This window comes from Schistocerca gregaria, chromosome 3 (genome assembly GCF_023897955.1).
Source record: "Schistocerca gregaria isolate iqSchGreg1 chromosome 3, iqSchGreg1.2, whole genome shotgun sequence".
Classification (NCBI taxonomy): domain Eukaryota; kingdom Metazoa; phylum Arthropoda; class Insecta; order Orthoptera; family Acrididae; genus Schistocerca; species Schistocerca gregaria.
The window spans coordinates 560,654,419-560,667,130 of NC_064922.1; the positions used below are offsets into that span (position 1 = coordinate 560,654,419).

The 12,712-nt window shown below is 42.1% G+C and overlaps 1 protein-coding gene across 2 annotated transcripts in view; it reads left to right on the forward strand.

Annotated features, from left to right (window-relative positions):
• Positions 1-1,574: 1,574 nt before the first annotated feature.
• Positions 1,575-12,712, forward strand: part of LOC126354592 (peptidoglycan-recognition protein SC2-like) — a 31,343-nt gene continuing 20,205 nt past the window's right edge. Inside the window, exons 1-2 of one of the 2 annotated variants that reach the window (XR_007565356.1) lie at positions 1,706-1,794; positions 1,889-2,175. Coding sequence is in view for 1 of the 2 variants with exons in the window: in XM_050004343.1 (XP_049860300.1) it covers positions 1,740-1,794 (55 nt within the window). In the remaining variant the exon portion in view is untranslated. Of the gene's footprint in view, positions 1,795-1,888; positions 2,176-12,712 lie in introns of those variants that run through there. The other variant, XM_050004343.1, reaches the window with a different exon arrangement.

Below are 12,712 nucleotides of genomic sequence, written 5' to 3' on the forward strand. Positions count from 1 at the left end.
AGTGAACTTTCTGACAGGAAATCACGAATCCAGTCACATACGCCTGCCGCAGTGGCCGACCGGTTCTAGGCGCTTCAGTATCGAACCACGCAACCGCTACTTTCGCAGGTTGGAATCCTGCCTCGGGCATGGATGTCTATGATGTCCTTAGGTTAGGTTTACGTAGTTCTAAGTTCTAGGTGACTGATGACCTCAGATGTTAAGTCCGATAGTGCTCAGAGCCATTTGAACCATTTTTTGAACCAGTCACATAGCTGAGGCGATATTCCGTAAGTATGCAGTTCAATTAGAAGTCGCTTGTGGGGAAATCTAAACATATGGTGCCAATTTGAGATCCCTTTCGATAGCACTCATTACTTTGTGTGCATAAAGAGCTAGTTTTGTTTCACAGAAACGATATTTTCTAAACACGTATTGGCTATTTGTCGATAAATGGTTTTCTTCGAGGTAATTCATCATGTTGGAGCACAGTACATGTTTCAAAATCCTGCTGAAATCCTTCGATAAGTATGTTTGTAATTCAACGGACTACTGCTACTTGAGTTTTGGTGTGAATTGTGCACCTTTTCATTCTTTGAGTACGGATCTTTCTTCAAGTAAGCGGCTGTATGGAGCTATTGTATCAGCATACTCTGAAAGGAACCTGAGTGGTATACAATCTAGACCCCAGGCCTTGTCTTTCTCAAGTGTTTCAAGCTGCTTGGCTACGCCGAAGACGTCTACTTCTACGTTACTCATACCGGAAGTTGTTCTTGTTTCGATTTCTGGGATATTCACTTTGTCTGCGAAGGAATTTCGAAAAACAGTGTTTATTATAACTCTGATTTAGAGGCACTGTCGTCAATAACATCGCCATTTTTAACGCGCTGTGATGACACCAGCCTTGCCGCTGGTGTACTTTGCATACGACCGGAATCTCTTTAGGTTTTCTGCCGAGATTTCGAGACAGAGTTTCGCTGTGGAAACTAATACCTACATTTCGTATTGACCTTCGCGCTAAATTTCAACCTTCTTTAAAACATACTGGTGACTAAACCAAAGTAGACCGTGGGTCACTCAATATGGCTCTGCGGAGTCAACGTGACCACTATTGGTCAAACAATTTGCGGCGGTTTGAGGGCGTAGAACTATTTTTCTGCAATATTACATACCCATCCTAATACTTCCGACGAGGGAAACCAGAATTCTTTTGTAGTTTCCGATGTCACTTTCACCGATTATCATCCGCACATTCTGTGTCGGTTAACTCGCAAAGTACTGTCATGTTCACTATCGATATGATAGTAGCAGACCCGTGCGCTCACGAGGTACGCTTCCTCTAGCCGCAACATGCGGGCGACATACCACAATACATATTTGTGACAATCTGTCCCTTAAAGGGAACCTATGGCTATTGTAGATCTCCGCAAACACCAGAGAAAACCGTCTTGAATTGTTACAAATGCCCAGATGTCATCCGATAGCGACTACAGCTGCGGCCAGGGTCAGTTGATACGCCGTTATCGTAACATGCACCCGCAACTGACACCAATGTTATCGGGCTAGCGGTTTCAGTTGCGATTAGAAGCAGAGTGGGCTGTGACGTCGGCAAGTGGAAGGCCGGCGCCGTGGTAATTCCCCACCAGATGGACATCGCTCAGAACCGTTGAGTGTGCCAGCACTCCGTTCCACCAACACTCTAGTAGTAGCTTCGGGCGGCGGTAGATACAGACTTGAGGCGAACGGGCCGCGGCTGGGCAATGGATGACACGTGGAAACTCATCATCATTATGCACTTGCTGGCGGCCGTCTCAGGTAAGTCGCCTAACAAGCGTTACGTATCTATTAAACGGGTGTTTGCCGAACCTAATCAGAACAGTTGGAATAGCGTGTGTCTCTGTCTTTTCAGGACAGCCTGTCTAAACACGGAACTGGCAATAGAGATTATTTTCTACAATACATATGACTGCTTCTCATTCCACTGACAGAAGACGCATGCTCTGTAGTCATGATTCCATTTGGCGGCCAGCGCCAAGGGTACTCCGGAAATAATGTCACGTCTCCGTTTGCATGACATTTTGGATAAAAATAACACAAATGACAAAATATTGTTAAAATGTGCCTCCATTTTTCCTCAGCTTTTATTTCAAATATATCCATCATGTATATAACAATAAAAGTTATCCATCTTTTGCAGTTAATTAGTTATTATTGTTTACAACCACACTTTCTCAATTCCTCGTACTAGGTATCGTCTATAGTCTATAAAAATAACTACATTACTATACTTTTACGTAATAAGATATGTAGTGTTCCATGGCAGCACAGTTAAGTTATATTACTGTTTAGACAATATATAATTATAGGTTTGTGACTTATAACTCACTTTTACGATTCCCGCTTCTTTCGTTGGCCGTTCGGCTCTTATGTAAGCACTAGATGAACATAATATGAGTTTCCTATTAACTGTATACTAAAATTAGGCACTTAACATAAACATGCTTGATGCTCATGACTTCTATAAATATACACTACTTACAAAATTATTTTAAAAAATATTACAAAATTATACACCAGAAATGCATGTTTCATGTACAAGACACATTAGCTTACCAAATGTTACCATTAAGAACTGTGGTATGTGAATCATAATTTGGCAATACCTTGAAAAACATGAGGAAATTGCATACTTTGAATTAGCTTCCACCTCTCACCTCACTAAATAAGTACCAAAGCAGTGAAGTAAAGCAAATTGCAATTATCCTGGATTCGTGTTGGGAGCAGCGCAACGATGTGTACTGATGGAATTCTTGAAAATTGTGCTCTGAAATTAGTTAAAATTCGTGGACTTCTTTTTTCGAATGATGCAGGTTCAGGTTGTACGAGAAAATAAAATAAAGCGTCTCTCCTGCAAGAGGCTGAAAAATGGAACTAACAATGCAGTGATTATTAACATAAATATATGGAATGGTATTGTAAGAAAGTATTTGAAAATTTTTTAATAGAAGGTAGTTCAAACTAGAAACTATTCAGCATTCACAGCTACAGAGAACTGTGCTTACATGACAATATCAGGATCGTGAAAGACAACAGCGAACAGCCAGGAATAGGAATCTCTTACCACCCTCCAAAACAAAATGAAGACCTCATCGGGTTTATTTCTACAAACAGTATAGATACAGTTATATGGACTCTTTGCTCCTCACTCAAAATGTCAGTTATAAATTCATTTGTACAGGACTAAACAAAATTCTACATACAAAAGAATAAACTGTAGTAATCGGGTATTACAGTACGCACTACTAACCGATAACAGGCGACTGTCATCTCTGGCCTATGTAACTTCAGACGACCTATGAGTATAAAATCACAGGGTAAAAATATAAGAAGATTGGTAATACAGTCGGTGGTGAAGTCGGGTCACTTGTTAACAAGGTTAATTTCATTGTTTACACCTTATTGTTACTATCAACAGACAGCTTTCAATGAGTGTAGCATAAAGAAAACAGTCTAGACGACGCTGTCTTGCAGAGTGCGGCAATCAAGTGAAACGTACACATGAAAATGTCTTGCAAGAGCCAAATAACGGTATAATAATATCATTTTGTAAACAGTAATTACGATAATTGAGCTTATCACTCAATTAACGTAAAGTCAAGATTACATAATTTTGTTTCAGTATCAAGTGTTAGTACCACTAATAAAAAGCAAGTCAACAAATACAACAGACAGTGACAGTGTATTTTTCTGTCAAATCACGTGTTACATGGATAAACTAGCAGTTATTTAATTTTATAGAATTAAATATTTTTGTTATTTTGTCTTTATATACTAGGTATATTTCTTTCCGTTTGTGCAATCTTCAAATGAAAAGCTCTGAGCACTAAGGGACTTAACATCTGACGTCATCAGTCCCCTACAACTTGGAACTACTTAAACCTAACTAACCTAAGGACATCACACACATCCATGCCCGAGGCGGGATTGGAACCTGCCACCGTAGCGGTCGTGCGGTTGCAAACTGAAGCGCCTAGAACGCTCGGCCACAACGGCCGGCTGTGCGATCTTCTAGTGATGATGGTTGAAATAACGGAAGCCGTTCGAGAATCAATTTAAATATACACAGCTGATGGAAAAAAATACATTTCTATGAATGTCTTACAGCTTAGCTAGTTACCTACAGAAACTTTCAGATAGAAATGTTTAATTTTTGATAACTCACGTATTGATTAGCCTTCTGGATCTGCAGTAAACTGTTAACGTTATACTATGTGCTTTTCCTCCACCATGTAAAATTGTAGAGCAAAAAACCGGTCTTTAGGCGAAGACGTAATTAGTTCAAGTGGGGATATAAGTAGACCGAGGATGTAATGAATTTAGGACTCAGAAAATACCACCTTAACCGTTTATTTTTAAACGACGTGGAACATCGACTGTACTCATGAATGTAGGTCAACCAACCAATTTATATTTCCAAACCAAAGAAAAATCATTAACAACAAAATATCTTCATTCTTTTTGTAATTAAATTTGATTCCGAAAACTTCTTTCTGTACAATCGCACTACAGAATGTGTGTGCATATGTAAACACCTTCTGCAGTTTCACGGTATAGTTAGATTAATATCCAACGAAAATATTTGTCACAACGACTCATAATGCACTGACATATAGCTTTTGTTCCGTAATTTAATTTCTTCATAATCAAATAACTAAATTTGTAGCGTTCAGCTGTACGCTAACGGTTAATCCCCTTTCAGCAGTTACAGTGATCAAATTGAGTAACAAATAGAGTTAATAACACGCATTTCTGCATTTTTCCGGTGACAATCACCAACGCTAATGGAATAATGAATCCGTGAAATTAAGAGTTATGAGCAGAACATTTATATATTGAAACAGTGACAGTGGTGTAGGTTGTTACCGTTCCAATAGGAACCAGAACAACTATTCGTGGTCTGGTTTCACGGCACTACGTCAATTATTGCCAAGACCTTCCTTGGACTAGGACGAATTCGCTTTTCATTTGTTATCCAACTGCCATGTTACATAAAGCAATGTCATTACATTACGGGAAGAGGTATTGGGCCATATTGTGACCCTGTCCGGATTACTGCACAGGCACAGAGTGGGAAAAAGATTCATTCGATACAAAAAATCGTATCTATTATGTTATTTGAGACACGTGCGTGAATAACGTACTGTTGGAAAGAGCAAACTCTCGAGTTTTACATGGTTCCCGAAAGACAGCAGCAGTGTGCGCCCACTACAGTTCTAGTATAAAAGGTGTTGGGACAACAGAAAGCGTGTTCTGCGTTTCGCTCAGTGCGAGTCACTAATAACTGTTCAGCGTGACTTTTGTAATAGTTATTGTGTGAATCCTCTTAATGGACGATGGCATGAACAATTCCCAGAAACAGATTGTTTGTGTAAAGACAAATCGTCGGCCGTCCCCGAATGTCTGACACAGAGGTGGAACGCATCCGCCATATTCTCACAAGTAGTCCGCAGAAATACGTTTGCCGTGCAGCTCGACAGCTTAACGTGCACCTGGCGTTCGTCTGCCGTGTGCTGTGTCGACGTTTACACACGAAACCATACAATCGTGAAGGTGACAAACAACAGCGTGTGGAGTTCTGTAGTTTCATTCTTGACAAGATGGTGGATGACAGTTTCCTTGCACACTTAGTGTTTAGTGACGAGGCAGCATTCCATTTAAGTGGAGAGGTGAACCGCCATAATGTGAGAATATGGGGTATGGGACAACCAAATGAAGTTGTAAAATAGAGGGTCTCCCCAAAATTTAATGTGTTGTGTGAAGTTTCACTGGAAAAGGTGTGTGGTCCTTTTTTCTTTGCCGAGAATACTGCTACAGAAAGCACATATCTCGATGTGCTTCAGAACTTCCTTTTCCCACAGTTTGAGACTGATTTGAACGACTTCATTTACCAAGAGGTTGGGGCACTGCCACACTGGCATCTGGAAGTGCGGGAATTTTTAAATCAAAGGATTACTGAACGATGGATCGGTCGCACGGGACCAAATGATTCAGCATTACATTACAGCCCTCCAAGGTCACCGGACCTGACTGTAGTAGATTATTTCTTGTGGGGGTTTACAAAAGACTTAGTTTATGTGCCTCCATTGTCACCAACAATGAATGAACTGAGACACCGCATAATAGCAACTGTGGAAGCTGTAACTCAAGACATGCTCGCTGCAGTGTGAGAACAATTTGGATACCGCACTGACATATGCCATGCACCTCAAGGGGGGAATATGAAGCACCTATGAAGAGGTATGAAAAAAACACTGTTTGAGTTTCCCTTTCACCAAAATCAAAATTCATTGTATATGCTTATTAGTTTCAGAAATAGAGACGTGGCAAATCGGATGATTCTTTTAGATACACCCTGTATTTGCAGCCTGTGCCGCTTGAGGGCTCCGAATTACATAACAAGGCGGTGTGTAACTTAACTATACGAGCGGTACTGGCGAAACAGCGTGCTGTAATCTTTGTAATTCGAAGAATTCGTGCACACACGTGGCTTCCTCTACTTCATCATGACAATGGGAGACAACACACGAGTGCTGCAGTATCTGCACAATCCGATGCCTCGGCTTCACTGTTATCTACCATCCTTCATACAGTCCAGACTTCCAAAACTTAAAAGAACAACCTCGAGGACTTCACTTTGATAGTGATGAAGCGGTGTCAGCTATTCTACAGTGACGGTGCCAACAAACTGGTCTCCCGTTGGGAGAAATGTGTTCGTCGACTGGGTGAGTATGTTGAGAAATAAACACGAGGGCTGTTCGGAAGTAAGCTCCGATCGGTCGCGACACGGAAACCAATTTGAAAATCCGATGAAGCTTGGCACAGATGTGTTGGGTAACGTCTCTTGTGTGCCTGTCGATTGCGTCACATCGCTCTTTCCAATTCTGAAAGCACAGTGAGCACGTAAAGATACCAGGGGACAGATGAGGGCCTGGCGGGAGATATCGCCTGATATCATGCAGCCCGCATAAGACAACTGTCTTACGGTTTCTTCTTCATGACAGTTCTCGGCCGCAAGCTCCAGTGGCAACGAAGACTCTGCTGCAGCGTTTTCGTTGGAAAGTATTTGATCACACACATACAGGACGTAACTGGCTACCACTGAGTTTCACCTCAGCTCACGTGACTGTTGGCTTCGAAGACAATATTTTGGCACAGTCGACGAGCTGTACACCAGCGTAGAGTATTGGCGGAAAGAACAGGCGTCTGCCTTCAAGACGAGAGTACTGAAACGTTCGCACAACACTACGACAAATTTGGAAGCTGGAGTGGCAACTATGTAGACAATTAGCTGGAAGGTGTAGCTAACGGCTGAAAATGAAACAGTTTTGATTTTCACAGTGGTTTCCATTTCGCGAACGATCGGAACTTACTTTCCTAATAGCCTTCGTATGTTGGCTCGAAGAATGGAATTTTAGAATGTTAATAACGTTTGTTTTTTTCTTGAAAATGCGTCTGGAGTTTTCACGTAAATAATTCGGAGGCCTTATTTTTCAGCAGGCCCTCGTAAATTGTTTCATGGTGAAATTAATTACATAATTTGTGATTTAATTCCATAGCCTTATTTGTACACCACAGACACAAAAAGATACATATTTCTGTACTAGCAGATTAAATTACATTGCACACATGTGTCCCACTGCTGTAGCTCAATGGAACAAGAAAACTAGAACATTAGGGCATTATGTACTTCCTAGGTCCTACTGCTTAAATATCATCATAATTACCATCTATACTTTATTAGCACTTAGAAGATATTTAAACATGTTTAGGTAGTAACAAGAACGGCATTCTTGTGCAGTCGTGTAAGAAGAAGAACTCGTCAGCTGTTCACTTCAGGTGAGCTCAAACAGGAAGAGAACGATGACGTTTTGTATTGGACAGAAACACGCTGCGTATTTTAGCTCACCGAAATGTAACCAGACACAGGCGTTGAACTTAAATCTGTATTCTTCATTGTAACTATCAAATCAACAGATTATGAAGTGGTTACGAGCAGATAGGGAAAACACTGAAACACTAATGACTTTGACAGTGAGCAGGTACGTTTAGTATAACCTGTGAAGTAGTCACCTTCACTCGATGCAGATGCTGTTTGACGACGTCAGGTGGCCGCGCTTATCGGATCTGCAACACTGGATGACTCGGCTTTCTGCGCATTCGGACAAGCTCCCGAATATTCCGCAATCTGCTGTTCCCTGCATATAAATCTCCCTCCATTACCAGTAGTCAGCAGTTTTAAATGCCAACGAAGATAGCCTTGACTGCTGCCGAGAGCTCGAGAATTATGATATGGCAGAAAAAATGAACAATCGCTTCCTAAGCTTCCACTCACATTCATGTAAGCTCGTGTCAAAAGCCTGAATATCCACGTTTTGCAGCCCGTACTGCTGTAAGATATGTAGGAAGAGAGTCAATGAGGTTCTGGAAAGTATGGATAGTATTATGGATCCATAGCATAGCCAGCTTCGCTCGGTTTCTCGTTGTAGAATCCATGGCGTTAACAGCCCGATCAAGCTAGACCCACAGATGCTGGGTTTAAATCTGTTGAGTCTGGTAGCCAGGGAGTAAGGTAAACTCGTCCTGGTGCTCTTCAAACCAGTCAAGTACATTGCGAGCCGTTTGACACATTGCATCGTAGTAGGGTAAGTGCCATCGTCCCAAGTAATAACAAACTGCATGAAAGGGTAGACACAGTCCCCAATGATACTACCATACCGTCTAACATTCTAGGTGGTGTCTGTTTGTTCTATTTCATGTCTCCCTGCCACTTTCGCGCAACGACGCTTTGAGCGTGTTTTTTAGGGAATTGACAAGTTTGAACCTGGGACCTGTTGCTGGTAAGGAGACGTCAGACCACACATGACATGTAGAATTCAGAAGAGTTCAGTGAAACTAGCGACGATATAATCAAATACTTAATGATTTCAGCGTCAGCTCCACTACACTCCCTGTAAAAGAATCTTAATACTAACTAAATTTAGTGGAAGGGGTTCAAGGCTTTCCTATTTTTAGTTAGCTGGTAAAATAACGTCGAAAAATCAGTTAAGTTTACCATTGGAAATTTTATTCTACCCACAAAACATTGTTTATAAATTGCACTATTGATAAAAGGAAATGTTTATTAGAGGATGGTAAAAACCAACTGCGTTCAACAAAAATGTGAACGAATATTCCCTGAATGGGTTTCCAAGTTCTACAATGGATCGAAGGATGGCCTATGCCATATCACATATATAATCTAGGTTTAAATTAAGTTTCACAAAAGAGAAAACTATCAAAATAGTGTACAGTGACCCGCAATTATCTTTAATTATTTATCTAACTTGTCGTAAATTACAGTGGCTGATGTGGCTTCTCAATAACTATATAACAGAAAAATCATCGCGTTTCAGATTTTTACTTCAAGTGGCAAATGTGAACACCATGAGCTTTAATTTATGATCGACACTAGTATTACGCAAAAAGGGGGTGTAACAGATGAGACTTCTGCAGTTCTGAGTGAAGCTTCATGCGCTGTTATGCGGCATCGCGTGCGTTCATTACCTTGTCGTTGGTTAGGCAGCTTCAGGGGGACAGCGGCCGGCGCCGCAACCATCTAGCTCGCCCTCTCGGAACTCACTAACTTCTCCTAACTTCTCCTTACTACCATTTACCGAAGTTGGTTTAAAAAAACTATGTGGCTGTGTTTTCATCTGACCAATCAGGGTCTCAATGTTAACCTTAAGCTCCGCCTATAAACATTCTGTCTATCCAATGAGAAACGTTATACTTTTCGTGGTGGGGCAATGTTTTTGAAGTTTGCAACGTAACAGAGACGCGAAAAAGTCTCACGCTAAAACTTGCGGGTGGTGTGGCCCTTTTTGCGTTATCGTAAGATCTATACTGTTTTCTGGAGGGCTCTAGCTTTTAACACGGGCTGGGGGTTGGTCCTTGACGTAGCAGAGACGCGAAAAAGTCTCACGCTGAAACTTGCAGCTGGCGTTGTCCTAGTTGTGAGCAGGCGACGTGGGTGTCCAGTCCGTCTCTTATCTTATGGCCTTCTAGCTTAACACGGTTCTGCTCTCGGCTTCTGTTCTCGTTTCTCCCCTCGGAACAGCGTCTGTCTCAGGTGGGAAGGTATGACATGCATTTAGTCATTCTTGTGTTAGTCTGTGGTATTCCATTTGCTCGTTCGTTACTTGTATTACTTTGGTTAATTTAATGTCACGATTTTTTCGGAGCTATGTGACATACTACTGGATTTGCTTATCATGTCAGGGTTTTAATGGAAGGTGTTGGATTTGCCTGACGCCTTACAACCTCATCCATGGTGCTTTCGAGCATGACGAGATCGCCCTGGGCCGCCAATGAACAGCATCAAAATGTGTGTATTAACCAGCAGCCGGCTGCAGAAGCCCATAAATAGCAACGTTCGCTGAACGGTCGGTTGAGGAGCCACTGTTGGTGGCCCCTAGTAGTCCATCGGTTCATCGGGGCAATCAGTTGCTCAACAGTTGCACGTTATTTGCCCTTACACATCTCCGCAGCAATCGTTTACCACTGTCATCAATGGCCCAAGGTACACCACTGAAGTCTCGGCGTCAGTTTTGGATTGCGCCACCTTCCTGAGCGCGTTATACCTTAAAGACGACGACATGTGAACTGCTCACAAACTTAATTTCGGAAAAGGTTCTACCATTGGCCCGAAAGCCAATACTCATACACTGCTACAGTCGCAGGTTCGAATCCTGCCTCGGGCATAGATGTGTATCATATCCTTAAGTTAGTTAGGTTTAAGTAGTTCTACGTGTAGGGGACTGATGACCTCAGATGTTAAGTCCCATAGTGCTTAGAGCCATTTCAACCATTTGAATTTTGCAAACTTTCTACAGTGTAAAAGATGATTCAAATGGCTCTGAGCACTATGGGACTTAACATCGGAGGCCACTAGTCCCCTAGAACCAACCTAAGGACATGACACACATCGATATTCGAGGCAGGATTCGAACCTGCGACCGTAACGGTCGCGCGGTTCCAGACTTGAAGCGCCTAGAACAGTATATTTTCCAAATTATTACACAGTAATTTATGCTTTCTCTTCGCAAGTTAATATATAATTTACGTAACACTATGCTCGGAAATGACTATGAGCAGAAAAGTAAAATGTCACTGCCTTCTCTCAAGTTACCACATCGGTTTTCCCAACGTACGTTAGTAATAGTAACCACGATAGAATTGATCCCTACGTTGGAGCACTTTGTGGTGTCACTGATTTTCATTGTTCTCGAGAGCCCTAGAAGTAATGGCACCAGATTTATTAGGTCCACATACTTAAAAAATTACAAGCACCCTGCTTAGCGGAGTAAGACGCGGAGCTGCTTACAGCAAACTTAATGACGCATGGATAAGGTAAGTTTATTCTTATACTGAGCGAATTGGACAGCCATTATACGGGAACTACAATTTCATTACTAACAAAAGCAAGAGCTAATCACGACAATACCGCAATTAAGCACATTCTTACTGTCCTGACAAGGAATTACAATTACTGTAAAATGAAGTGAATAAGAGATTTATGAAATACTGCTTTGACATTGATAACATGCTTCCCTCACTGTGCCGAAGTGCGTTATTTATAACCAGTAGCTGGCGCCAGAGATGTCTTTGCTTTGAATATTTCTTTCTTGCGATTCACAAATTCGGTGTAAATCAATGGAATAAATGAGTGTGTCATTATGGATGTAGCTTAGCATCATTTATTTATTAACATCGCTATTCTCCATTACTTTCTTTCTATTTTAAGGCTGGCACTGTTCAAGTGAAGTTTATTTGCAAGAGTTGAGCTATTCTTCAAAGTGATTGCCGTAATTAAATTGCGGATCTACAATCATTACCTTAATTCCGTAATAATTTTTCAGCTGCTTAGGTTTCTGATTTTGGGGCGTATATATAGCTGCAGAATATCAGAAAGAGAAAACAGTTAAAATAATATTGAGGCTATTGCGCGAGACTGACATGTTACGTACTCGTATTACTTAGTGTGTTTCGTGTAGAATAACATGGACTCTCGAAGAAGATTCGAAAACGCATTGGGCGGATGTGTCCGATTGCCCCATCCTCCTCCTCCTTCGCCTTCAACGTCCCTCAAATAGGAGGGCTCTTGTTACCCGGCTGTTCTGTCTTCCGGGCTGGGGCAACAGGCGCCTGTACTGGGGCGGAGCGACTAACAAACAGAGCGCAAGATGGTTTGGAAATTTGGAAATCTGTGGTAAGGTCTTACGGGACCAAAGTGCTGAGGTCATCGGTCCTTTAGCTTACACGCTCCTTAATCTAACTTAAACTAACTTACGCTAAGGTCAAAACACACACCAGTGCGAGGGAGGACTCGAACCGCTGACGGGAGGGGTGGGGGGTGGCGAACGTGACTAGGCGCGGGGGGGGGGGGGAGGGGGGGGCGAACGTGAATAGGCGCGGGGGGGGGGGGAGGGGGGGGGGCGAACGTGACTAGGCGCCTACCTAGGCCGCTCGGCTGCCCCGCGTCGTGATGGTTTCAGAGCTGTGGTTTCAGAAGGCCTAACTGCGTACTAAGAGCCAAATTTTCTCGATTGCTATCGTGCTACTGTGGTTTTCTCTCCTTAAAGTATGAGATCAACTTAGAAACAATCACAAAAGGTATGCCACAACTATCAACAGG